The 27,483-nt window shown below is 49.3% G+C and overlaps 2 protein-coding genes across 9 annotated transcripts in view; one reads left to right on the top strand and one right to left on the bottom strand.

Annotated features, from left to right (window-relative positions):
* Positions 1-193: 193 nt before the first annotated feature.
* Positions 194-15,426, bottom strand: GPR119 (G protein-coupled receptor 119). 3 transcript variants are annotated; one of them, XM_089781676.1, is made up of 3 exons: positions 15,146-15,413; positions 4,363-13,617; positions 741-1,808 (listed from the first exon to the last, which is right to left on the bottom strand). In XM_089781676.1, the coding sequence occupies exon 2, from the start codon at positions 5,354-5,356 to the stop codon at positions 4,367-4,369; it is 990 nt and encodes a 329-aa protein (XP_089637802.1). In that variant the 5' UTR covers positions 5,357-13,617; positions 15,146-15,413; the 3' UTR covers positions 741-1,808; positions 4,363-4,366. The 3 variants fall into 3 exon arrangements, 2 of the variants coding, with proteins under 2 accessions (XP_089637802.1, XP_089637803.1); XM_089781677.1 differs by having other exon boundaries at positions 743-1,808; positions 4,363-5,266; positions 15,146-15,411; XR_016350578.1 differs by lacking the exon at positions 4,363-13,617 and having other exon boundaries at positions 194-1,808; positions 15,146-15,426.
* A 19-nt stretch (positions 15,427-15,445) lies between these two features.
* The window catches only part of ENOX2 (ecto-NOX disulfide-thiol exchanger 2), a 37,598-nt gene continuing 25,560 nt past the window's right edge, over positions 15,446-27,483 (top strand). For 5 of the 6 annotated variants that reach the window (XR_016350577.1, XR_012895626.2, XR_012895627.2 and 2 more), the window contains exons 1-2: positions 15,446-15,598; positions 26,003-26,143. Coding sequence is in view for 3 of the 6 variants with exons in the window: in XM_075896655.2 (XP_075752770.2) it covers positions 15,556-15,598; positions 26,003-26,143 (184 nt within the window). In the remaining 3 variants the exon portion in view is untranslated. Of the gene's footprint in view, positions 15,599-22,482; positions 22,711-26,002; positions 26,144-27,483 lie in introns of those variants that run through there. The other variant, XM_075896656.2, reaches the window with a different exon arrangement.

Raw genomic sequence — 27,483 nt, 5'->3', positions numbered from 1 at the left:
TTTTTTTTGGGAACCTGGATTAGGGTAACCCGCAGTTTGTTTTGCATACTGTAGAACGGGGCGGGGAACCTTTTTCGGGTTGGGGCCTCTGACCCACAGAAAAAGCAGTCGGGGGCTGCACACAAGTGAGAAGCCCCTGACAGAAGCAGAAAGACACTCCTCACGTTCCCCCCATACACCAGAGCCATGGGGGGGGGGACAGGCTAGCAGACTGTGCTCCAGCTGGGTGGGTGGGTGGCAGGGGGGCTGGAGCACTTGCTCAGGCTCCCCAATACAGGGGCCTCCCTGAGCCTCGGGGGCTGGATTCAGGCAAGCCAGGAGTCGCCTCTGGCCCCCGGGACTGAGGTTCCCCACCCTGCAGTAGAAACTCAGAGGGTCTGTCTACACTAGCCCCCTAGTTCAAACGAGGGAGGCTAATGTAAACATTTGAAGTTGCAAATGAAGCCCGGGATTTAAATATCCCAGGCTTTATTTGCATCTTCCCATCCGGGCGCCATTTTTAAATCCCCTTATTCTGAACTAACTGCCCACGGCAGTCAAACGTTAACTCGAACTAAGTCCTTAGTTCAAGTTAACTGTTACACTTCATTCTCATGGATTGAGGTGTAACAGTTATGACTGTAACAGTTATGTAACAGTTAAGGACTTAGTTCGAGTTAACGTTTGACTGCCACGTGTAGCCGCGGGCAGTTAGTTCGGACTAAGGGGATTTAAAAATGGCGCCCGGATGGGAGGATGCAAATAAAGCCTGGGATATTTAAATCCCGGGCTTCATTTGCAACTTCAAATGCCTACATTAGCCACCCTAGTTCAAACCAGGGGCTAGTGTAGACATAGCCAAAGAGACGAATGCCAGAGTTAGCGACTGACTAGTCAACCAGACAGCAGGGGGAGCCAGGTAATCAATGAGGCAGCAGCAGAGACCAAAACCGCAACAGGCTCTCAACCCTGCTCCAGCATACAATAAATATGCCAGGGAGCAGGGCTTGGGGCTTTAGCCCTGGGGGGGGATCTTGAGACTGCAGCTGCAAGGTGGTGGTGGGGGGTTAGGGCTCTGAGTTGGGGGGGAGGGCTCAGGGGTTTGGGCAGGGGGACACTGGGCTTCTGCCGCAGTGGGGCTCAGGGCTTTAGACCTGGGAGAGCATAGGGGCTCAGGCTTTCAGCTCTGCCCCTCCGTTCAGCCCTGCAGGGGCTTTGGGGTTTTAGCCATAGGGGAAGTGCCGAGGCTCCCTGCAGTTCTGTTTGCAGTTTTAGCCTCAGCACTCCCTGGTAGCTGAGCCTGGTGGCCCCCCCAGCTGGGGGTTTGCTGCCCTCTCCTGGCCTGCGTGCCCATGAAATCCCAGTCTTGGCTGGAGAGATCAAGTGGATGAAAGAGCCCCCCCTCTTTTGGACAAATGTCTCCTGGGGAGAGAGACAAACTTTCACCCTGCACTGAGCTCTGCTGATGGACTGGGGAAGGTACCGAGCGTGTCCCAGCAAAGCACCGGGTGGAACAGAGTCTGGCATAAGTAGCCAGCACGTATTCGCAGGGACCATTCCAGAGCAGGCCGCATGCAGGTAACGAGACTTGATCCAGTTATTGCATGGCCTGGCTCTCAGAGGGGAGGGTGTGGCTGGGCGCAGGATGCATCCCTCTGGCTCGCAGATCCCATCTGGCAGAGCAAGGGGTTCCTCCCTGCCCCCGGGCCCGTTGGGGGGCACAGCTCCATCACACAGCTCTCCCCTTCCCGTGATCCGTCCCTTGATCAGTCGACAGCGTGTTCTCCCTCCCATGCCAGCCGGGGATCTGGCCCAGTGACCTGAGGCACCTGTACAGACGCAAAAACACGCGGTTACACAGTCTAACCCGCACTTCCACTTCTGCTGCAGAGAGCAGGCCACAGTTGCTTCTCCCGCTCCTGGCAAGAGAGCCCGGCAATCTGATTTCCCCAAGCTGTTGTCTCCCACCCAACATCAGACAAAGGTGGTTCTTGGGGTCTTCCCCCTTTCTGAAATGGGGCAGATATGGGGAGCTTGACTCGTATCAGGATTGTTGACCTGCCAGGGCAGCTCCATCTTATTGTTCTGGGTGTAGCTACATGTGTCCCCCCATGTGATGGTGTGTTGGGGTCTCCCTGACTTCTGCACCCCCGTAGTGGCACGAACAGACTCCACCAGCCAGTAAAATTGAGGGAGTTTATTGCTTCTCCAGGGTATAGCACAGCACAGATGTAATCTGGTCCCAGTAACCAGGGCTAAGAGGCTCATCCCCCCCAAGATGGGGAGACTGGGCCCCTACAATTCTAGCCCCCTCCCTAGTCTGTTCTCCTCATGCTTTCCGACCGCAACTAACTCTCCCCTCTGTATTGTCTTCCCTCCTCCCTCCACCAGCCAGACCAGTCGGGCAACTTTGCCTACATGACTCTCTGGCTATCCTGCTGGGCTGTGTTGCTGCCAGCAGGTGTCACCCACAGCCCACCGCCCAGCATAGCAACCAGCAAGGCCCCCCCACTACACCACCCCCCCCCCACAACCTGTTGTCTAGGCATGTGTAGTAGTTATGTCCCCTACGCACACAAACTTGTTTAAACTGTGCACGAGCAGCCTTCTGACACCCGCTCCCTTTTCCCAGATTTCACACCAGCTCTTGTGGGTGGAGTCAGTTCCCTCCATTCCTTTCACCCCACGTACCCCTGAGCACAGTTCACTCAATTTCCCATGACTCCTAACCGTCTCCAAAGAGCAGGAGTCTCCTCAATTAACAGAGTGGAAATATTCCAGCAAGGGTCAAATCCATTTTTAGCCACCCGCCCCCGCCCCTTGCCTACGCAATGTGCTGTGTGCAGCCTTTCGTTCAGTCTCTCATTATCCAGCACTGATTTCCTGGCAACTGAAATGTCAGCCCTTGAGTGCAGTTGTGAGGTAGACGACTGTCGGCTGCCCTTCTGTACGAGGGCTAAGTGGGTCCGAAGGGGCAGGTCGGTTTAACGGCTGTCCCCGCAGACGCAGGCTGTACGCATAATTCAAGGTGATTGCCAATCATTAGGGAAGATGTGCTGCGGAAATGAACGACCTAACCTAGTTTATGCACTAAGCAGAATGAATGTGGGGCAGGAGTCCCATGGTACGGAGGGTGTAACAATGGTAACTTTCACAATCAACCCCTTGTTTTCTGAATCCTGGCCCCGGGTACAAGGCAATGCCCACACAGCAGACCTCTGTCTTGCACATGTCCATAGTCTTCCACTTTTCCCTGCCAGTGCCACCTATTGACGCATTGCCATGCTGGCGGACTACAGCAGAGGTCACCAACCAGTCGATCGGGATCTACCAGTAGATCTTGGAGCCTCTGACAGGTGATCCTGACTGGTTTGGCTGGAAGGCTATCAAGTGCATGCACTTCAGCTGTCCCTCCCCCCACTGCCCTGCTGCTCCTGCCCAGAGCCTCAGAGCTGCCCCCTCAGTGTGGGGGAGACAGGCAAGGGGGCACTGATGTCACTCTGTCCCCCTCCCCTGTACCCCATCTTCACAGAGTATAGAGGGTGGGGCCTCAGCGAAGGGGTTAGGCAAGGGTACTTGGGTTTGAGGTAGATCCTGGACTGACTTAAATTGAAAAAGTGATCTTGTGCTTAAAAAGGTTGCAGACCACTGGACTACCGGGTTTGTTCTCAGGGGAGTGCTACGCCCTGTTCCGGCTCCTCCCTGACAAAGGCCCGTTTTGGGCTGGCCCAGGCCAGACTCAGAGGACAGGGGTGCGCTGCCCAGGGTCGGGAGGCAGCACTTAGCTTGGGGAACCCGGATTTCAAAAGAGCCAGAATAGGGGGACCAGCCGGCTGGTGGGAGCAGAGATTTGCTGTGGGGCACAGAGATCGAGCCAGAGAAATGGTACCGGTGGAGGAATGCTAAGGGGGAGGGGGGAGGGCTTGGTTGAAGACCATGTCTGCAGGGCTGCTGAGAACGGAGAGAGGACGGCCGTTTTCACAGGATGCTGGGAATAAACCCAAGAGCCGACGGGCTTCCTTTACCCTAAGTCAAGCGGTTGAACGAGGGTAAATGCCTGGAGGGCATGGCCAGATGGACGTGGAGCTGATTGCCAGAGAGAGATCCTGGCAAACTCAGCTGTGGACCGTGGCTGTTTGCATAAGCGGCCATTGATTTTTGTGCCCAACCTGAGACCCACCGGATCACTGGGCGCATCTGAAACTGTGGTTGCAACTTTGCACACGTTTATTTTAGGGCTGAGCTTGGCCTTGCCGCTGTCTGCAAAGTGGAGTCTAAAGGCCTGGCCCAGACTGCCGGGAGAGTCCCTCCCAGCTCTGTGCCCTCTGAGCCTGTGACGCTGCCAGGGCAGAAGAGGAGAAAAGCCCGCGTCTCTTTCCTTACCGTGTCACCCCTGGAGCTGTGGGCTGGATATGGCCTGAATTGGTGCTGGACCCCTGCTGGGAATCCGCTGGCCACTCTCCCTGTGGAAGAAAGGGAAACATTTCCTCTTCATGCAGAGGCCCAGCTGGTAGATCTGCAGCCGCACCTCCTTCTGCCAGTAGGCGTAGATGAGCGGGTTGAGCAGAGAATTGCAGAGCCCCAGGAGCCAGAGGTACCTCTCGATGACTTCGTAGAGGAAGCATTCCTGGCACACGACCTGCACAATGCTAGTGATGAAGAAAGGAGCCCAGGACAGCACAAAGCAGCCGATGAGAATAGCCACGGTCCTCACGGCTTTCATGTCCCTGGGATTATGAGGCAAGGGACTGTTCCCGGCCAGGCCAGCCTGTGCCACTTCTCGGATGTGCTGGACATGCAGAGAGGCTATTTTCAGGATGTCACAATACAGGTAAATGAAAATGGACAATGCTGGGAAGAAACCGATGCAGAAGATGGTGAGCATGTACGTGGGCTGGAAGACCCCAAAGAAAGCGCACTTCCCTTCGTAGCTCTTCTGCTGAAAGCCCTGCACTAACAGCGGGAGAAAGCCAATGAAGCAGGCAGCCAGCCAGAGACCCACGAGGCAGGCGCTCACCACCAGCCCGCTCATGATTCTGAAGTACTGGAAAGGCTGCTTAATGGCCAAGTATCGGTCAAACGCCACCAGGATCATGGTGAGGATAGAGGCAGCCGAAGGGGAGATGACGAACGCCATCCTCAGGATACAGAACATCTTTGGTGGGGGGGGGTCATGGGGTGAAAGCTCGTTCGTGACCAGCCCGGTAATAGTGATGCCAACCAAGAAATCGGCAACCGCAAGGTTCAAGACAAAATACAGCCCCTGGCAGCCATTCTTCTGGATCAGCTGTAACAAAGCCACAGCAACAAGTGTGTTTGTCGCAATAATGAGAGGGGCCAAAACTGCAAGAAGCACCCCAAACCCAAAGCCATCCATAGCTCATATCTCACCGGGGCATAGCAGGGCCGGCCTTACTGACCCAACTCCATGGCAGTCCCTGGGCTGGGTCGCTACCAGGATGGACCACAGATCAGCTGGGAACCAGGGGGGAAAACATGTCCTGCAGAAACACCTGGCAGTCACTGTCCAGTGGTCCCGGACTTGGCTTCAGGAGCTGGGCTGGAAAGCTCAGTGCATGTGGATGCTCTTGTTCCCTCTCGGGTGAGGGAGCCCGGGAGGCTGAGCCGTGTCTGTGTATCCACAGCTGTCCGCGGACAGGCACTGCAAGGTGCATGCTGCTAGCAGCAGCCTGCGACAGGTCTGGTCCCTCCCCTCCAGTAACCCAGTTACCAGACAACCCCGGAGAGAGGAGGGAGGGGAAATGCTCTGGCTACCGGCCAGGCTGCTCTGACAGCCCGCGGGGTGTCTCAGCATCCCATGTTCATGCACAGCATCACCCCTGGGGTTGGGGCCTGCAGTAGGAGGCGCAGAGTCCATGCTGGGTCTGACAAGGGCAGTCATAGCGAATGGTCCCACCAGGATCTCCAGAGAGGCAACGCTGGAGCCTTACCCACCAGAACAATCGACCAACCCTTTGTAGTTACTGTCCCGCATCCCAGTTCATCACTCAGCCCATGGGCCTCTCCTGGCCCCACACTTCCAGGTTACCTCCACAGGTTACCTTCCCCACGCCTTTAAGGCCAGCCCATTCCCATTCCCTTTCCCACCCCCAGCCAGGGCTGCTGGACTCCGGGGCAGCTGGGGGATGACCAAACGATTGGTATTGCAATTCATTGGTTTTGCAGCACCTAGGTGTGGGCTGGGCACTTTCCACTCCCTTACAGAGCCACAACCCCTGGCCAGCAGCATGTGGGGTAAGGAACCAGGTGCAGGAGGACAAGGGCTGCAATGTGAGGGCAGCAGAGTTAGGCACACGAAGATCTTTGTGAGCCAAGAACTGGATTCGGTGCCTAACTCCTTGGAACCAAGCAGCCACAAATCCAACCCTCCTCCCCATGGACAATTCCCCACTCACATCCCTTCCAGCTGCAGTCGCTCCTCTGCTTCCCTGGCCTCACTCCCTCCTCGCTGCTATTTGCTCCTGCATTGCCCAGTGACAAAAACCCCTGCCCCACCACCCCTTTCACTGCACACTGGCAAACACACAACCGCCTCCTGATGCACAAGCCTGACCTCTCCCTTGCTGACATTACTCACATCTAACGCGCTAGCCCGGGCCAGCCCCGGTCCCCGTGTGATGCTGTGAAGAAAGGCGAGTCAAGTTGGTTTTGAGCAGGGTCTAGGGTCCCAGGAGAGGTAGAGCTGATCTGGTCTGTGGCAGGGCACATTTACCTCACACTGGCCCTGCAGGGGTGAACCATAACTTGTGTCTGCCAAGAGGCCACGCCCCCTCGCCCTTGCTGGGCATGCTCCAACTGGAGGCAGTCTATAAAAGAGGGTAGCCCCGCTGAGTCTTTGCTGACCAAGGAGGAGATGAGAGGTGTGTTGTAGATGCCTGCCTAGAAGCTGTTGGAGCCCCAGGCTGCAGAGACCTCGGTGAATACCTAGCTGTCTGTTGAGGCCCATGGGGGGAAGGACTCACTGCTGAATTTCCTCAAGGAGCTGGACTGTAGGCTGGGGGGAAAAGGCAGGAAGCAGCCATGGGGAACCTGACATGGGTCCAGTTGTGGTACTGGGAATGGAGTCAGTGTGATTCAGTGAGATCCCTACAGTGGTGGGACCATTTGAATGAGCCCTAGGCTGGGCCCTGGTGGAATAGGGAGGACCTGAGTCCCCATACCCCAGCTGCCACCCCCATCACTGAGGTGACCTCCTCTCTTTGGTCCACAAGGCCTGAGCTGATGTGTCCCAGACAGGAGGCTGTGGGACCCTAGGTGGGAGGACTGATTGCCTTTTCCTAGTTACTCTGGGTCCCAGGCCATGCTGCCCTGCTCTGAAGGGCCTAGGGCTCCCATCTGGCTGGTTTCTGACTGGGTTTTTTATGGATTTCCCAGTTGCCAGAAAAATAATATAAGCAGCTGGGGTTTTTCATGTAGGCTAAAGAGTCACTTTGTTCTCACAAGATGCCAGGAACTCTAATGTTAAAAGTGTGTGTCCAGCTACAGATGCTGCAGCGTTCTCACTTCTGCAGCTTCAGTGATAACGGAGGCGAAAATACAGTGCCTGTCTGCCCCCCCACCCTGCACTTGCCCCATGGGTGTGAGAGGGTTTGCTTCACACCTGAGTGAGGACACTTGCATGGTTACCCTAAGTGGGTGGTGAAGGATGGGGTGGAGGAGGGCTTGCTTCATGGTTGGGATTGTGGCAGGTTTGCCTTGTAGGTGTCTGTGTGCCAGGTTTTCGTTTTTTAAATTTCAAAGGTGATAACCCCGCTGGGCTGCCCTGTTGACTTGGGCCACTAGGCCATGCTGCCTTGCACAGGAGGGTAGACTATCTGACCCTGTCCCAACACCAGTGACATGACCCCAGGATAGAGCATTGATCTCTATCTACCACGGCACCAGACAAGGCGGGGCAGGTGGAGGCAGGGAGAAGCCCCTGGTGCAGGAGCATCTGCATTAGCTAGGGATGGTAAATTTTGATTAACTGATGGAATAGTGGATTGGCTTTCCATTGATTATTTGATTGGTTAATAAGAACTTTCACCATCTGCCTTTGAAATGTACAAGAGCCCCAGTGGGGACTCTTGTACGTTTCAAAGTTGGCCACCACTGCATCCCTGCCCCCTCCCATAGAGCTGGAGGGAACCGGCTTTTAAGCCAGCTCCCTCTGGTATCTCCTCCACTTACCCCCTTGTTGCATCCTTGTGATAGAGGCAGCAAGGGGGGGGGAGGAGGAAGTGACTAGTTGACTAGTCGCTTACATCACTAGCACTGTGGGGCTGGCAACATGAGATCTCACCGCTTAATGAAGGCCATTAACACAGTGAGCACTAAGCAAACCAAGGCTCCTAGATACCAGGAACATCTAATGGCAGAGCACAAACAGCCCAGGGCTGCAATCTGTCGCTGTTTGGCATTGGCTGCAGAGTGCTTTCCATCAGGTTGATGAGTAACCAGGAGAGAGAGCTGACTTGAGTGAGACAGGAGGAAAGGTGTCTTTGCAGCACTTGGCAGGATACTGCACAATGGGGGAGCTTCAGCCATGCTCCCTGGGATGGGGAAGCCAGGATCCATGCTCAGGCTTAGCCCCGTGTCTGGCTTAGCCAGGGTGCTAGCTCTCTACCTTGGTGTCTGCCAGAGTGTGACCAATGACCAACATGTGGGTTCACTGTCAGTGTGAGCATTGCCCACTGTTGTATACATGATCGTGTTTAACAATGTTACCTGTTCTAAGGGAAGTTTCTTGCTCTGTGAAGTAAACAAGATTTTAAAGAGAAAAAAATTCCCTTGTGTGTGACCATGAGAACCTCTGGTTGGCTCACAACAGTGTGTGAATCCTGGTCTGTTAGTCCCTTGCACCAACCTTGGCCATGTGAGCTAGAGGAATGCCTGCAGCAGGCTGCTGTGTGTGACGTAGTGTGGGTACCTTGCGGGTTGCTATGCTGGGCGGTGGGCAGTGGATGACCTCCACTGGCTGCTGTCTGTAGCACAGTCCAGCAAGGTAGGGGATGAATCATTATGCAAGGGGCTCCGAACCTGTCCGAACAGTTACCTCTCAGGAAGCGGAACAAAGGAAGAAGGGCGAGGTCAGCCCAGGCTGGGGGGCAGGGCTGGAAGGGAAGTTTAGTTTTTTCTGTCTGGGATCATGGAGGAGGCAGCGTAGGGAAGGGGCTGGAATTTAGGGGCCCAGTCTCTCCCATCTCTAGGGGGGCTGAGGCATCCTAGGCCTGCCCTGTAATCAGATGACATCTGTGCTGTGCTGTATCCTGGAGAAGCAATAAACTCCCTCTATTCTACTGGCTGGTGGAGTCTGTTCATGCCATTACGGGGGTGCAGGAGTCAGGGAAACCCCGACGCGCTGTCACACTGTGCAACTGATGTTTCACTCTGCTCATCTGAGGAAGTGGGTTGTGCCCATGAAAGTTCATGATTCTGTATGTTTTGGGTAGTCTCTAAAGTGCCGCAGGGTTACTTGTTGTTTTTTAAAGTTACAGACTAACACAGCTACACCTCTGAAACTTTTCTAGTGCCTTAGACCGCAGTAGGACACAGGAGCTGGGGGCATGAGCTCTGTCCCTGACTCCAGGAGGGAGTTCACTCATACCAACCCCAAGCCGTAAAGCCGTGTCATCCCACGTTACATGTAGTGGGGGGCAGCTGGGAAAGCATTTCCTTGTAGGCTGTTTAAAAACAAAGCCATGGCTCTCTAAAGCTGCTCAGAGCTCAGGACAAAGGAAACAAACAAAACACTCCCCAGAATAGAAGGCCCCTGGAACGATCAAGCGGTGACCCATCACCACCCCCATCACTTTCTTTCGTGCTTCCCCCACTGCCCAGCTGCATTGTCTGTTTCTAGCTATGGCTATGACTCCCAGTTTATAAATATGGGGGAACCTTGACTTAATTCCTTTGGCCGGCCTAGGGGGCGATAGTGAAATCCACACAATCAACTGAGTTGCATCCATTTTCCCGGGTACAAACACACAGGGGCTCAGAGGCCATCTCGCTACCAACAACCGTTACTATACTTCATTCGACAATAAACCTGACTCGGGTGCCTTTGTATCTTATCTGAGTCTGTGGTCTTTAGGGGCTCTTGTGAAGACTATTATGCTAGCTACCTGTGTAGAGCTGGCATGATATACTGAGGGAACATACAAAAACGCATGCAGCCAAATGGTTATCACTGATGGAGCAGAGAGACCTGTCAGGACGCCATGCCAGCGAATCTTAAATTTACTGTATCACTGTCCTGAACTACTACACACCCCAGCCAAAATGAGACCAAAGTATCACATTTCTCAGGCTGTGCCAGATTTATGCACAATAAAGAAAGATAAAAATAGGCTATTTCAACAATTTATTTGTCATAGTATGCATTACTACTGACATGTTATGAAATAACAGAAATACAAATAATAGAATAATGAAACATAATAAAGTTTGCCTACATCTCCTTTGTGAATCTAGCCCCACATTATTTCTGGTACAGCAGATAACTAGGTCAAAATACAACTACTGTGAGGAAATAGACAAGACTTTGCAAAGAACAGTGGATATTTCAGAGCAAGTGAAAACTGCTTCCCAAATGAATGTTTTAGCAAGCAGCGAGACATGAAAGGCATCTCATTCAAAATGTATTATGAAAAACTCAAGAGAACAAACTGCCAAGAGAAAGCAAATGTGCTGATGATACATGGAAGGAATTGCATGCCCAGGGGTTCAGCATTTCTGGTAAGAGACCAGTTCTTATATGTTGGCCTCAGTCTCATTTGAAACTGGTTGTAGTTGCAATTCATTAAAACCTCTGTCATCCAAGAAGGGTCAATATCCAATGACTTCTATGTTTACAGTTATAATTTTAAAAAACCCAAGTACACCAGCAGTCCCATGCATCCCACCTGGACTAAAACAATGATCTAAATATGGAAACCACTCTGGCACTAAATCGTATTAAATTATGGCAAACAGCTAGCTGATAAAAAGAGGACTTTGGTAAGCAGGATTTTTCACCAGCCATAAAAATGTGCTGCATAAGAAAACTACGTGATTCAAAGGTCCGAAAAGATCAAGATGGACTGAAGAACTTGTCCCAAGCACTCCCACTGGCCTTTGTGGTCAATGAATGGATAGTTTGTAACTGCTGTTGGAGGGCTAGATTCATCTGTGTCATGACAAAAGTCAACAGCTAGATAAAAAATAATCGCTGGAGATCTCAATAAAAGTGAGGCTCCTGGGCTCCAACAGAGCTATATATCTGAAGCATCCTGGCTAACCAGACACAAGGCTGATGTCCTGAGCATGGATCCTGGCTTTCCTCATCTTGGAGAGTGTGGCTAAGGCTCCCCCATTCTGCATTGTTCCACCAAGCGCTGTGAAGCGCTGCAAAGGCCCCTCAAAGGAAGCCTTTCCTCCTGCCTCATTTACTCATGCCAGCTTTCTCCTGGTTACTCATCAACCTTCTGGAAAGCACTCTGAAGTCAATGCAAAACAGTGACAGATTGTAGGTCCCAGCTGCTTCTGGGCCCAGCCATTAGGTGTTCCTCGTATCTAGGAGCCTTGGTTTGCTTAGTGCTCACTGTGTTAATGGCTTTAGTTAAGTGGTGAGAGCTCATTTAGCCTGTCCTGTCGCCGGAGTAAACACCCTGAGAAAACTCATTTTTCTTTAAAAAAAAAATTACATTGAAAATCTTTAAAACCAGTTTTTAGTTAAAAGCTAAAAGTTAACTTAGTTTTCAAAAGTTATGAAAATGGACTTGCAACAAAACCCATTTGGGTCCTTTGTTCCACATTTAATTGGGTTGTGTTGCCCTGACAAACTGAGGGGGGGGTCACTTCTGCCCCCCTTTCTTCTCTTATCAAGCTCAACTGAGGAAGTAGGTTTTGCCCATGAAAGCTCATATCGTGTGTGTGTGTGTGTGTGTGTGTGTGTGTGTAAGGTTCCACAGGACTACTCATTTTTATAGTTAGACTAACACAGCTCCCTCTGAGACTTTCTTCCCATCTGCTACTCTTTTTACAGCACCCTGGATAGCTCCTTGGAGTAGGATTTAGCAGCTTCAGTGGACACTGATAAGGTTCTTCCAGCCTATAATAAGCCTCAATATAGGCTCGGAAGAATTTGTTTCATCTTAACTATTTCCACCGTCATTTGTCTCCATCAGCACTCAAGTCTCTGCACTTCTCTCTTTTACAGCCCTAGGTACCAGAAAACCAAGGGGATCTGTGTGGGCTTTGGGAAATTTAGGATTGTTTGGAGGCTGACAGTGAGCAAGACCGGTGTAGAATGGTAATTATTCATTTACTGCTTAATCTGTCCTTGCGTGCTGCCGCCCTTTAGCAGGGTTTGAAATTTGGAGAAGTCAATGAGCCTTCCTGGTAGAATGAGGAATGTTGGCCTTTTGTTTCCTTGGGGGCTGACAAGTCTGACTGCCTCAGAACTGAGCACTGGACACCCTGAATGTACTGATGGCCAGGGCAGACATTGGTTGATGGTTGCAAAGCAGTTCCAGACTATTTGAGAAAGAAAGCATGCAAAATGCACATAGCCCTATTCAGTGAAACCGAACAATAGTTTTTCAAAGCATTTGTTGGACTGAAAAGGTTATGTACAATTGTAGCATAGCTTGGATTCTCAAATTAAAAATAGAAATTAGTCTGTTTGGATACAGAGGCAACAAGGGGGAGGCTTATTGGTTAATTGTGTCATTGACTACACGCTGACATCCCTAGTTGTGACATGTTAATTACCACAAGAGGGCACCCATGTTCTGGACAAATGTCTTCATTTGGTGAATCTCTTGGTGATTTGGCAAGGGTGAATATACATTTTGGAAATCATTTTTTGATGGTGTGTGGCTCAATCTCATTCCATGCTTGATGAAACCAGTATATTGCATCCAAGCATAAAATCCTTTTCAAAAGCATTGGAGCCAGTGAAGTTACATGAGATTCTATTTGATGAAGAATACATTGAATTTGTCTTTTCTGAAATTGCCATTGCACAGCTTGAAGGTTTCCAGGTGTCTGGCTTTTGACCAGAAATTCCTGTCAAAAAGGAGACCTTTGACAGGGTCTGGTCAAGTGTATTGACTGGACACCAAAAGTCTGGTTAGTGAGGATGGGGAGGAGGCACTGGAGAACCTGCAGCAGCAGCCCCTGCTGAGGAAAGGCTGCCTACTGTCAGTATCTTGTGGGCAGAGGTAGATGGCACAGTGTCATGCTGCTATTCCTCTACCAGCCCCGGACCAGAGGGAGCCCAGTTGCATATGGGAGAGAGATGAAGAGACTTTAAGGAAGAGTGGGAGGAATGGGGGCTTGGAGGCTCTGGTTTTCAGAAAGCTGGCAACCCTGGTCCTGTGAAGCAGAGTTTAATGTTTGTTTGCAAAGGAGGAGGCATGGGGCATTATCCACAAACAGAATCTTATATTCCTGTGGTAGTGATCTGTGCTCAAATCTTGGTAGCCATTTTTCAAAATGTTCTGAATTCATCCATGCTTTTTTATTTAATTCATATTCCACAGGCAACTCCTTGGTAGTCAACTTGCCAAAGCAGGGTGGGTGTTGGGATTTAGCGACCAGTACGGACTTTTCTTTATCTCCATCCATGCAGTGGGACTGCTCCATGGCTCAACACTTTTGAAATCAAAAACCATTTAATATTTTTCAAATGTCGTGGAAACACTTTATTTTGACACTCACCAGTAACTGTCACATGAAACCAATTTTGCAATGCAAGGTTAGAACCCTGAAAGAGGGTGTTCTAACTACAGCTTGTTGGAATTACAGCTGCAGAGGGGCTGCATTTTGCCTCCTCCTAATCAAGGAGTATTGGATTAAAATGTAACAATGTAATTGTGAAAGCAGGCTCTTTGCTGGCCAGGCCTCTCGTGCGTATTGCCATCAGAGCAAAAGGTCAACTTCCTCTTGATGAAAAACCCTTACATTATGTAACTTAAACACCAGTGAAGAACAGGAACCAAAACCAGACCTAAAAAGTTCATGTAAAGTTCGTGCTGGTTGTGCTGACTGTGCCATGCCCGATAAGGCAGAAAAGGAAAAAAAGGAAACCATCTCACCCCCTTACTCCTGTCACTTAACAGACAGGGTCTGCTAGCCTATCACAAAAAGCACGCAAAAGCTTTCTCTATAAAACAGCTTCCCCTCCTGTATCAAATTGAGGAATCCCGAATAAACATTGGATGGTAGAATATGAGCCAGGTCCGAGGACTGATCACCCGAGGGCCACCTCCTGCTCACCGAACCAAATGAGTTCCTGTAGAGTGTAATGTATACCAAACATAACGTATACCAAATATGTTGTTGTTGTTGTTGTAGTTTGTGTGTCTGTTAAATGTAAGTATTGTTATCTGAAATTGTTTAGAGGTATGGTTAAGTAGTAGTGTTAAGAGTTTTAGATAAATGATTAGTCTGATAAGTAAGACTGATGTAAATGTAACTGTTAATAATCCCTGGTCCCTTGTTAACAACTATTGGGATTTAGAGAAACCTCAAGGAATTTTCTTTACTGTATTGCATTGTGCTTATTAGTCATTCTAATAATTGATAAAATAATTTATATGCAGAAGTCCCTTAATAAAAGTTTAAAAGATATTTAGTAAGAGTTTGCCTGTTTCTGCGCCTCCCTGGGACTAGCCGCATTCCCGAGCCTTGGACTTTATTCCACAGTAAGGAGGAGGCGTAAGATGCCCACAGAGCTGGGCAGCGAGAGGGTGCTGGCCAGGCGCCCAGCTCTGAAGGCAGCTCAGGGCAAGGGGCAGTGCCGGACCCCAGCGCGGGGGGGGGGCAATGCCGGACCCCGGCGCGGGGGGGGGGGGCAATGCCGGACCCCAGCGCGGGCGGGGGGGGGCAGTGCCGGACCCCAGCGCGGGGGGGGGGGGCAGTGCCGGACCCCAGCGCGGGCGGGGGGGGGGGGGCAGTGCCGGACCCCGGCGCGGGGGGGGGGGCAGTGCCGGACCCCGGCGCGGGGGGGGGGGGCAGTGCCGGACCCCGGCGCGGGGGGGGGGGGCAGTGCCGGACCCCGGCGCGGGGGGGGGGGCAGTGCCGGACCCCGGCGAGGGGGGGGGGGGGGAGCCGCGTGCCGAGGGGCCGAGCGCTGCGGGGCAGCGGGTTCCGATGTCGGCAGCTAAATCTCGACACTTACCGTTGTGACACCCCGGGCCTGCGACACGGACCGAGCGCCCCGCCGTGACTGGGGCTGCGGCCCCGCCTGGCGAGCCCTGAGGCGGGGCGCTTAACACCCCTCCCCTCCAGTGCGCTGCCTCCCTGTGTCAGGCCCGGGCGCGCGCCGCAGAGCCTGGCTGCCATGGCAACCCGCCCCGAGCTGGCCTGAGGCGGCGCCAGTCCCGCTCCCGACGCCCCGCGCGCCGGTCTACGTCACCCACCAGGCCTCGCGCCCTAACGGCCAATCAGAGCACGCGTCCAGCGGCTAGGCAACGGCCGTACCCGGCATGCCTCGGGGCGCGGAGCCGGGCGGCCAATGGGCGGCGCAGGCGAAGGGGGCGGGGCTGTCGCGCGGCGCTGGGCCCGGGCTGAGGGGCGGACGAGCGGCGGATGTATAAGGAGTACCGGGGCGGCGCGGCCCGGCGGCCGGCAGGTGAGGACCCCGGGCCGGCCCCTGCTGCGTGGCGCGCCCTGCCCGCCGAGCGGCTCATTGCGCGCGCCGCTGGGGCCAGGCCGGCGGCACCTGCTGCTGGCCAATGGACAGTGGCCTCCCTCCGCGTGCCCTGGTTCTGGGAGAGCCCCCCCCCCCTCCTGACTCGGGGGAGGTGGTGCCGCGACGTGGGGCTGCCCCCCCCCGCCCCCCTGACTCGGGGGCAGTGCCGCGACGTGGGGCTGCCCCCCCCCGCCCCCCTGACTCGGGGGCAGTGCCGCGACGTGGGGCTGCCCCCCCCCCCGCCCTCCTGACTCGGGGGCAGTGCCGCGACGTGGGGCTGCCCCCCCCCGCCCTCCTGACTCGGGGGCAGTGCCTCGACGTGGGGCTGCCCCCCCCGCCCTCCTGACTCGGGGGCAGTGCCGCGACGTGGGGCTGCCCCCCCCCCCGCCCTCCTGACTCGGGGGCAGTGCCGCGACGTGGGGCTGCCCCCCCCCGCCCTCCTGACTCGGGGGCAGTGCCGCGACGTGGGGCTGCCCCCCCCGCCCTCCTAACTCGGGGGCAGTGCCGCGACGTGGGGCTGCCCCCCCCCCGCCCTCCTGACTCGGGGGCAGTGCCGCGACGTGGGGCTGCCCCCCCCCCGCCCTCCTGACTCGGGGGCAGTGCCGCGACGTGGGGCTGCCCCCCCCGCCCTCCTAACTCGGGGGCAGTGCCGCGACGTGGGGCTGCCCCCCCCGCCCTCCTAACTCGGGGGCAGTGCCGCGACGTGGGGCTGCCCCCCCCCGCCCTCCTGACTCGGGGGCAGTGCCGCGACGTGGGGCTGCCCCCCCCCCGCCCTCCTGACTCGGGGGCAGTGCCGCGACGTGGAGCTGCCCCCCCCCCCGCCCTCCTAACTCGGGGGCAGTGCCTCGACGTGGGGCTGCAGAGGAGCTGAGTTCCGGTGTGTGCTTGGGCGCTCTGCTCAGCCGTATGTACCTGCCTTTCCTTACCCCTGTATCCACAATGTCCAGCAGATCCTCCGTGCACCTCCATAACAGGTGTGCATGTTGGGTTTTTCTCTCTCATTTTCAGCCTTGGTTTCACTGCCTTGGCTGCTTCTGTTGGGTCTTGCCCCTGAAAGGCAGTTCGTGTGTCACAGCCCTACATGCCCCTCAGGCTGACCTAGCTTTAAAACTTCTTAGCTTAACCAAATAAACTTCTATAGATTTCTTGGCGCTAGCTTTGCCCTAGAGGTCTCAACTCTCTCAAGATCCCATTCTTGTAGAGAAGATCCATTTTTTATGGGTTCTGTGTCAATTTATCTCCAGAAATAATGCTTGTGATAAGACATTGCAAGAAGAGTGTAAACATGACACTATTTTAAACTAAACTATTTTGTAACTTTTACATAATTAAGCCGTGCATATTGGTCTCCTTATGGCAAATCTCAATATTTTAGACCAGAAATTAAAATTCTTGGACAGGTGAGAATGAAGTTGTCTTTGGCAATTGTATAATAATGGATAACGTGAAGATGTGGGTATAAGTTGCAAGACTACAAAACAACAGTAGGGAGTCGAAGGACAGTGTAAGGGTTAAGGGGTGAAAAAGCTGTGTAATTATGGGATACTTCAATTTGAGTGACATGCTGAAGGTCAGAACTGTCCTGTATATAGGACTAATTGGAGCAGTTGCCCGAGGTCCTGCACTTTTGGGGGCCCCTCAGTGGCTGCTCCAACTGTCCTATGAGCAAAAAGGACTGGGAGTTATGGGGGCCTTCAGCAGGGGTCGTTTCCCCCTCTGCATTCATCACATGGGTGGCAGGAGCCGGAGCAGCCTGGCAGCCAGCTCTGCCCTGCCAGAGAAACACTGATTCTTTTAAAAAAGATATGGGCAGGATCACAGCATGTAATAGAGATGTTTCAGTCCTAGGGGCAGTACTGACTTGTTTGTATCTGGGTCTAAAGATGTATCTCAGAAGGAGTATCTTTGCCCAGCAGAGAGGGAAATGGTTCTTGTACTCAGTGAATGGTTTGCTTGAAGTCTGCCATGCCAGCTGTCATATTGGGGTCATTAGTGTGCTCAGGTGTTGATAGACATTTAGCTATGTGTGTTCTCTCTGGGCCACCCCAGCTCTGTGCAGACAGCTGGTGGCACAGCAGGCCTCAAGTGAACCACCCAATGATTACAAGATCTGTGAAGAGACAAGGCCTGAAATTATAAAAGGCAGGGTCACCCCAAGATGTTCCCGTCTTTCCTGTGCATCACATTCAGCACACCCAAAGAGACAGAGGAAGCAGCTGTTGGAATCTCTGTAGGTCAGGACTCCTCTCCCAGTTTGGTCAGTAAGACTGCTGAAAGCATGGGGCCAGAGTCTGTTTGAAATCTAACATAGGTTAAATAAGGCAATTAGTATTTTATCTTTATTTTTCTTATAACCATTTTTGACTTATGCTTCATTATTTGTACTCACTTTCTCTTTGTGGTTAATACACTTGTTTTATCTAATCCAGTGTGTTCAGTCTGAAGAGTGGGGGTAACTCCATTGGGGTAACAAGTTGCATACACATTATTTTCTTAAAGGAATAACATTTAAAGTAATGTGTACTGTAATGTGTACTGTCCTGGACTGTGCAGGACATAGATTTCTGGGTAGAAATCTGACTGGGAGCATGTTAGGGTCACTCCATGATGCTCTTTAAGGCTGATAAAAGGTGTGGCTGTCTGCAGAACACACAGAGTTGGCAGTGGCTTACATGCTGGAGGCTGTTTGAGAGCTGTCTGGGTTGGTGGCTACAGCAGCAAAGCATTGCAAAGGGCACCCCAGAATAGAGGGCAGGGGTGGTGACGCAGCTACTTAGTCTGAATTGTACTCTTGTGTGTCACAGTCCTTGTTCTGGTTCAAATGTATCAGAAAATTTCCCTCTGGTGGTGGTGATCAGCTGATGTGAGAAACTGCAACACCTCTCAGGAGCTTTGTGCTCCTCAATCACGCAGAAGGGATTTCATAAACGCCAAATACTATAGGCCTAGAGGTAGAAATGTGAGAGTTGGCTACCCTAGGTAAGTACAGCTAGCCACCAACAAAACTGTTAAACTTACCAGACACACAAGGTGCATCTACACTGCACCTGGCAGTGTCAAACTACTAAATAAAGTGCTATTCTGAAATGTCCTTTACTCCTTGTGGAATGAAGTTTACAGGTCCGTCGGAATAATGAGCCCGTTATATTTCAAAATAACAGGCTTGCTCAAAAGATGTAGAATAACTATTTCAGGAGACTTCGTGAAATAGCTCTGCAGTGTAGACCTAGCCAAAAGGTGTTTGGGGCACCTTTGGAGAAGAACTACTTCCATGATCATGGAAATGGAGGGCCTATTTTATGAAAGGCCCTGGAAGAGCATGACTTGTTTAACATAGGAAAAAGAAGCCTACATGGTGATATGATCTCTGTCTATAAATATTAGGAGAGCAAATACCAGGGAGGGTGAAGAGCTATTTAAATGAAAGGGCAACTGCGTATAAACTAACAAGAACAAATTGGTATAAAATGGCCATGAAAAATTTAGGCTGGAGATTAGAAGGTTTCTAACAGGAGTGTGATTCTGGAACCACCTTCCAACAAGAGTGGTGGGAGACCACAACTTAATTAGTTTTGAGAGTTGGACAAATTTATGAGTGGGATTATATGACAAAGTTGCCTGTGATGGTAGGGGCAGGGCTTGACAGTCCCTTCTGGTTTTATGTCTTACGTTTCTTAAAGTTCCTGAGTCAGTGCTTCCCTTGGTTACCTGCAGGGGTCTGGAAGGGATTTGTGCCCGTTGTGTGTGGGGGTTTGCGGGGGAGGAGAGGATCTCCTTTCTCTGAAGCAACAGAAATTGGATGCTGTACAGTGCTCTGAAGTGGCGTTGTGCATTCTCTCTCTCTCTCTTTCTCTCTGTCTGCCATATGTGGGGGTCACTGTTGGTGGGACTATAAGAACTAGGGGTCACCAAATGAAATTAATAGGTAACAGGTTTAAAACAAACACAAGTAAGTTTTTCTTCACACAGCGCACAGTCAACCTATGGAACTCCTTGCCAGAGGATGTTGTGAAGACTAGGACTTTAACAGGGTTCAAAAAAGAGCTAGATAAATTCATGGAGGTTAGATCCACCAATGGCTATTAGCCAGGCAGGGTAGAAATGGTGTTCCTAGTCTTTGTCTGGAAATGGATGACAGGAGAGGGGTCGTGTGATGATTCCCTGTTGTGTTCACTCCCTCTGGGGCACTGGCATTGGACGCTGTCTGCAGACAGGATACTGGGCTAGATGGACCTTTGGTCTGACCCTGTATGGCCATTTTTATGTTCTTGTGTTCTTATCTGGTTATCAGGATCTTGGGCATAGGTGCATCTCTCTCTCTCTTCTAGTCTCTTCCTGTGGCACATAATAATTTGGTTTCCTGTGCACTGTAATATTTGTCTAATTTTGGTGGTTGTTTTTCATGTGAGGATTCTGGGTGGTAGTATACATGAGGTCAGACTGGTCGACTCTGTTTGCTTGGCTTTGTACTTCAACCAAACAAACTGGAAAAAAAATACAGCAAATGTAATACTGTCAACAATCTTTCATTTCTCTATCTTAAATTGTAAAGGTGCTTCACACTAGAGGTTCCATGCACTGCTGCCCTGCCAAAAAATGGTAATATATGGTCCATATTCAGTAAACTGATCCTGTTTAGCTGTGAAGGTTAATACAGCTTTTCCGACTTAACTATGTAGGAATGCCAACACATCCCGGCAAGGAGATATTCCACATCTTTATGTTTATGAATATGCTTTATGCAAGATACGTCAGATATCATGGAAAGGTTGTAATCTACAGAATATGATTATCCTATTTGTATGCATGTATCATTTTTGTAGATCAAGTTAGCAATATGGAATGTGTATATGTGTATCTGTAATTGCATATTTGCTACTTTGGGGCATTCCCACTTTTTACACTTCAGGGCTGTTATGGCCCATTAGCGAGAGACAATAGAGCTTAACCTTCTGTGTGGGTTAGCTTGTGAGGTATGGAGACAGGGGCCCTGCTAAAGCATGAGACTGTCACCTGATGCTGGGATCCATACTCAATGCTGTATTTTTCCACAAGAGCAGAGGGAAAGTTTAGACTGAACACAAAGGATTCTCGCCTTTTGCAAAACTTGTTTAAGGGTATGGAGAGAGGTAATCCGTGTTGTCAGTGCTCCCTGGCTACCCCACCCTAGATGACTGCAGGAAACAACAAAGACTGAACTGGGGGGAGGAACTGGGCCCAGGTTGGAAGAATATCTACTCTGTGAAGATTATTACAACAACTTTTAGGGTGAGATATTACATGTTGCTAGTTTTTTCTTTAGCTTCACTTTCATTTATTAATAAACTCAGAGTAAAAATTGTTTGGGGGAGAGGGGCAAAAGAGTCTGTGCATTTCTCTTTTTACATTTAGAAGGAGGGTGAATTTCAGGAGCCACTTCAGATGACATGATGATTATGAAGTGGGCTTTGTCCAAGAAAGCTCATGACACACACTCTCTCTTTCTGTCTCTAACGTGCCATAGGACTACTTGTTTTTAAAAAAAATCTTTGTTGGCTTTGTTTCCGGTTTCCACTGTTGGGTATAGGAACTGAAAAGTCCTAGGTGTGTGTTTGCTTTTGAAACTGGTGTAGATGTTTAATGCCCACACAGCAGGGGATTTAACACTAAGCCCTGACTATTTCTTCATCCTTATTTCAGTCTTAAGAGGTGGTGTGCAGTAGAATTTGATTTTTTTAAATAATTATTCTGGAGCCTTTTAACATGATTACTTAGGGAAAGCTAGCGGGAGTTACCCGGCGTTGCCCGGGAAAGTAGAGGAACAAAATTTAGAAAAACAGTAGTCCATTATCATTTTTTGAATGGTAGAAAAGTTGCACTGAATTCTATAGGGATTAAAATAAGTATAAAACAACCAATTTTACATGTTATCAAAAACTTTATTGTAAACTATATATTTTTTCATTATTCTTAACAAATATGTACAAATGTTTTCCACTTCCAACCCTTGAACACACAACATAGAGTTGTCCATGTGAAAAGCAAGATGTCTCAAATAAATTCCAACTACTTTAAGTGACTGTCCTTGCGCTTTGTCAGTATACATTGTTGAAATATAAGTTGACAGTTGGTATAACTGAGGTGAGGAGCCTGAGGGGAGGGAGGGGAAAGGGAGCCACACGCCTGCCACTAGCGCCCGAGCCCGCCCTCCGCTTGCCTTAGTGAGTGACTGACCCTGCCGCTTCCCCCTAGAAGCTGCTTCTCCCCACACTGCCAAGCCCTGTGCAGCTCCAGGGAGAGGCATCGATCTCTCATCTCTTCCCTCCCACAGTCCCTTAAAACCTTCTCCTGGATAAAAGGTTACCCCATGCAAAGTTTGGTTGCGGTAGCTCTTGTAGTGTCCAAGTTATTAGCGCACAAACATACAAACATTTTCCTTTATATATTAGATTAAAATGTTCCATTGGAATGTGAACTTTCGAAACAAAAGGAGTGCTGTGTTTTCTGGCACCTGTAATTGACTTTGGGCATTACCAGTGCTTAGCTGCTCTCTGTGCTAAGGCAGCAGCTTGTAAGGCATGCACGTTGTGAAGTTCAGATGTGTCAACTGTGTGCCACTTTGCAAGTCACTAATGTTTGAAATTCCTTACCAATTCACAGATGAACATGTTGCTAATTGCATCTCTACCTGCTCTTCAATCTTTCTCCTACATCCAAGAGTCAGCCTATAAGTGTCACTCACTGGAGACTGATGGTAACACATGCAGCAGTGGCAGCAATTCATAAAAGTCAGTTCAATCCCTCACCCTCGTGATTCCTGGATTTTCCACTTCTGCCTTTCGTGCAAGTGTAGTGTCAGTTGTACTAGCATTAGGATCTTTATTTGCTCTGGTTGTTGTGGGTGAACTCCGTACGAGTAACTGAGCTCAATAAGAGCATCCTATGTGAGCTGAATTGCTGTGATTTTCCTCCCTCTTTTCTTATGGAGTTGGGAGTGTCAGGATAACAGATTGTAGGATCTATCGAAGAATTTTGCCAGCAGCGTCTTGCAATGTTCCTGGTACAGTACACAGGTACAGTATGTACTTCGTCTCTGTATTTATTTCCTGAAAGAACATTTCCCTGTGGTATCTCCAGGTGATCGTTGTTAGACGGATTTATTGGCTTGATAATGGCAGTCATGTTTTATGTAGACCATGTCTACCATGGTTCTAGCAGATTTCTGTGTATTTTGAACTGATTATCAAGATTATCTAGCTGTGCCTGCATTTCCTGCCTTGTATTGCATATGTGAGGGCTGCTACTACTACTAGATTGTAACCTGGGGAGCTTGCATTAAAAAGCAATTTTCAAGCAGCTGGTATTTTTCTGTCCCCTTCCAGTGTTTCTTCCAATCAGCGTTTTCTAATTTATTGCTAAAGATTTGGAATGCACTTTAAAATGGGGAACTTTATGTGAAATCAGACTAGCAGCTTCTAATCCTTTTCTTATGATTAGATTTTGTAATGGATGGCATTTAAACAGAGAAATATGTAATTTCTTTCCCTGCAGCTACTGGCGAAAAACAAAACAAAAAAACTGCTAGCAAAAAGGTTGCAGACAAGCAGCACATCTTTTGGCATTAGATATTTCACAGAATTGACTTACGAGAAACCAATTAAATATCAGCAAAATGTCACATTTATGTAATACCATAAATATTAAAGATTTCCTGGGCATTTCTAAACAGACATTGTTGTGTTGTTAGAAATAAATGTGATGCCATAACAAAGACTGGCAAGCTGATGAATATTTTTCAGTGTTGAAAAAAATTCTAGTGAAACCTGGGCAGTATCATTACTTCTACAGGGTATTCTTTCGTCAGTGTGTGTTGATTGATTAGGGTAAAGGAAATGGACCCATGTCTGTTTTCACTGAGTGACAGGTAATATTTTGATTTGAATATGTGCATTGATTTTTCTAAGTGGATATCAGGGAGACGAAATACAGGGATCTGAGTCACAGTGCTCCAGGATCACGGTTAGAGAGCAATAGAGAAGGTCAGCTGTCTGGTCTAGAAGCTGGTGAATTGAATTGTATTCAGTTAGAACAATAGATTTGTGTACAGTGTCTGTGCAGCCTACTGATTTAAATTTACAGCAGAGGCCTCCTTTCTTTTGCATTGGTTATCTTGTTGCATTAAGGCCTGGTCTACACTTCTAGCTATGTGACACAAGTTTTGTCTGTGAGGAGTGAAAATCATACCCCTAACAGATAACGGCTTGATGCTTACCAGTTGCGGTTAACTAGAAGGGGCTTGAGCAGCTTCCAGCCTGCGATGGGTAGAGGGCTGCTCCAAGTCAGTTGCAGGCCTAAACTTGTTATTGGGATGTTCTGACACTGTTCTTCTGGAACATGTTCATGTGACTATTTAGTGCCTAGGAGTGCTTGTGTTTTTGCAACACCAGTCCTGTTCTTGCCAAGTTCATGTATTGAATCATGTTTTGCTCATAGCCCCGTTCTTGCTAACTTTGCTATATATCAGGAGGATCTGACTTGGTTTAACTGGTTAACTAATTAAACAGGATTTTATATCTCTAGGCCTCAGGAAGAAACCATCGCCTCTGGTCCAAACATGGGAGGATATTCTGTACAAAAGCTCTCCCCAATGTTGGAGCTTCCCCATGTTAGAGCAGTGGCAGGGAGAATTCCCTGGTATTTTTAGTGCAAGTGCCACAAGAAGTGCAAACTTCTGAAAAGAATTCCAATCCATCGTATGAGACATAGGCTGCAGAGAGAAAACATTTATTGGCTGTTTTCCATTGGCCGTTTTCACACAGACACTGGAAGGTGTTTGGTATGAAATATGGTGACTCAATGCAAAAGTGACAAATTGCTGTGCAAGGTAAGAACTTGCTCTTCCTCTATATTGGTACAGCATGTAGGCCAATAGGCTCTAAATCCTTCTTCTTGATACTCCTACAATAAATTACTTTCTTAGAATGTGTCTTCATAGCACCCTAAACTAAAAATAAGATACGCAAGTTGTGCTATGCAAATTGTGAATCTTATCTCAAATCTTTCTAAATAACTTATTTCGAAATTGGGAACATCTACACAGTGCCAAATTTCAAAATAATGTGCTATTTCGAACCATCCCTTATCCCTCATGAAACAAGGTTTACCGGGATGGCAAAATAGCATGCCAGTTATTTTGAAAAGTGTTTTGAAATAACAGGCAGGGCTTGTGTAGATGTGGGGTAGCTATTTCGGGATACCTCTGGTATCCTGAAATAGCTGTGCAATGTAGACATACCCTTAGTTAGCTCCAGTTTTTGGACACTAAACCAGCGATCATCCTCCTTATGCATAGGGGAGAGGCACTGCTTCCTTTAGTCCTGAGTTTGCAACTCATTTGCGTTTATATATAACATATTATTGCCTGTGAACTTCATGACCTGTCAAAACTCAGGTATTTATAATGAGGTTTCAAATGTTTCCATGGGTGATATTTAACCCTCACAATAGGAATCTAAGAGTTCAGCCTTATGGGCTTTTTAAGTGTGTTGAAATCAAACACTCATTCTACGCAATAGGGGCTGAAATAATAGCTGGCCACCTGTCTAGATCCTGCATAGTTTAGCTTAGAATCCTTGCCAAGATTCCAGGCACATGTAAACACTTGTAAATGAAGATACAGTATAGCAGAAAGCAGCGAGAGAGGATAAACTCCACTGTGCTGTGCTTCTGAACAGTCTCATCCTATTCCTAGCAGTTTTTGCTCTGCTGTATCACATTGCCCCTTAGACCCTTGTTTAGTAGCGTGCTAAGTATATTACTGAGTATCTCTTGCAAAGCTCTAAACATAAGAACGGCCATATTGGGTCAGACCAAAGGTCCATCTAGCCCAGTATCTTGTCTTCTGACAGTGGTCAATGCCAGGTGCCCCAAAGGGAATGGTTAGAACAGGTAATCATTGAGTGATCCATCCCTCGTTGTCTGTTCTCGGTTCTGGCTTTGGCTTTTGTAGAGCAAAATGGCATCCTCCATGTTGTCTGGGGTCCTGGGAAGAAACAATTCATTAAAATGAGATCATGCCATCAAAAAGTTTGGGAGTTCTGATGTAGGTAAAGTAAGTGTGTTTGTGCAAACACAGTTAGTTCCTTGTGTCTTTTCCTTCAATTCATCAGCAGGGCAGGAAGCATTCAATCCTGTCTTGCAGGGACAGCTATCAGACAAATTACTGCAGAACAGAGTGAGGGACAGAATCCTGCCATGGTCCCTCTGGCTATGCTGTGTATGGGATATTTCTCCCATTTCTGTGATGCTATATGAAGATCGTGAAAATCTGAAAATATCCCCCTAACAAATTTTGTTCTCTTGCAGGTTTAAACCAACTGCCCTTTGATCCTACCACTAATAATGGGCCTCTGCAATTTACCACCACCAGCCCTCTGGTTTCTGAAAATGCAGTTGAGAATGGAGGGGAGTCAAGCAAAAAGAGGAAGAGAACAAACATTCCTCCAGGTAAGACAGACACACTGTGTGTTTAACTGTGAAAGAGGGAAACAACGGAAGCTTCTGCTTAAAATGGCAAAGCAAAGTCGCTGTCAGAACCTGCTGTGTCAGTAATTCAGAGTTACTGGGAGATCTGTTTCTGTTACTGGATAGCTAGAAATAACTGGAATCACATCTTGGTATGTGCTCAAGGCCGGATTAGTCAGCAGTAGGTGTTCATTTCTCTTTTGGATCAGATTGGTGTGCAAAATATACATAGCCTTGTCTTCCTGTGTGTTGCCTTCACTTCAGTATATTGAGGCTAGTTGCCACTTATATATAAATTAGATGATTTACCTGGTGTTGCTTGGTCCTTAACTCAATTTTTATTTTGGAAAATAAAATGAAAATGTACATGCTTCATTTTAATCATTGCTCTGGGGATGAGGGGTTCAGTATGCAGGCTCTCCTGGGGAGAGAGGAGTACCCCGGCCCTCTCTCACCGCAGCAGCTTGGGTCTAGGTGAGAAGCACCTCTCCATGGCTGCTGCAGCGGGCACAGCCGGGGGACGGGGTGCATGTTCCCTACCTGGGACAAGTTCAGGTTTGTCTGTTTGTGCACTTCCCCTGGCTCCCTGAGGAAGGGGAATGACCAATAATGCTCCCATACAAATGGAGGGGGGGCTTTAACCCACACACCCTCCCTAATGGGCATGTGGGGGTGGGAGGCTCAAGGGTGGGACAGTCCTAGACAGGGAGAGGTGCCCCCAGCCAACCCCTTTCACTTCCCTGTTGATTTTCTTTTTAGTATGATTTTATGATACTCAGTCCCATTCCAGGCACATCCCATTGTCCTGACACAGCCAACCCCTGGCCTTGCTCTAAGTTGTGATAAGAGGAAGCTGCCTACCAAATGTGGTCGTCCTAACTCTTATCGTTTAGAAGGAGTTCTTGAACAAACACACAAACTCACTCCGATATGTACCAGATATTGAGGTATCATTATTTGGAGAAGTGGATGTGCCAGACTCAACACCCTCCATGTTAATAATAGTTTTGAAGTCGTAATTCAAAAATCATGAGATTGGCTGAAAATGTTCATAAAAGCTTCTAAAAATGTTTATCTAGTTTTCTGTGGCAGCAAAATAGATAGTGAATAGAAATATACAATAAAATAAGTATCTTGTAAGCCAGTTTTGACTGATAGCAAGGCCAATGATGAAACGTTGCTATTTCCAATGATAAGTTAAAAGCCATTACAAATGGAAAAAAGCCCCATAATTGGGAAAGCCTAATTCTTCGTTGGAAAATTCAAATTGTCCATTATTAGCCTTCAAATGGACAATTAATTTAATCCTTTCAGGAACTGAG

This window comes from Pelodiscus sinensis, chromosome 13, assembly GCF_052426305.1.
Source record: "Pelodiscus sinensis isolate ZL-2025 chromosome 13, ASM5242630v1, whole genome shotgun sequence".
In the NCBI taxonomy this organism is placed as follows: Eukaryota; Metazoa; Chordata; order Testudines; family Trionychidae; genus Pelodiscus; species Pelodiscus sinensis.
This window is presented reverse-complemented; position numbering and strand designations above follow the sequence as displayed.

Coding starts and splice junctions, on each gene's coding strand:
- GPR119 (XM_089781676.1), bottom strand. CDS start 5,356: ATGGATGGCTTTGGGTTTGGGGTGCTTCTTGCAGTTTTGGCCCCTCTC.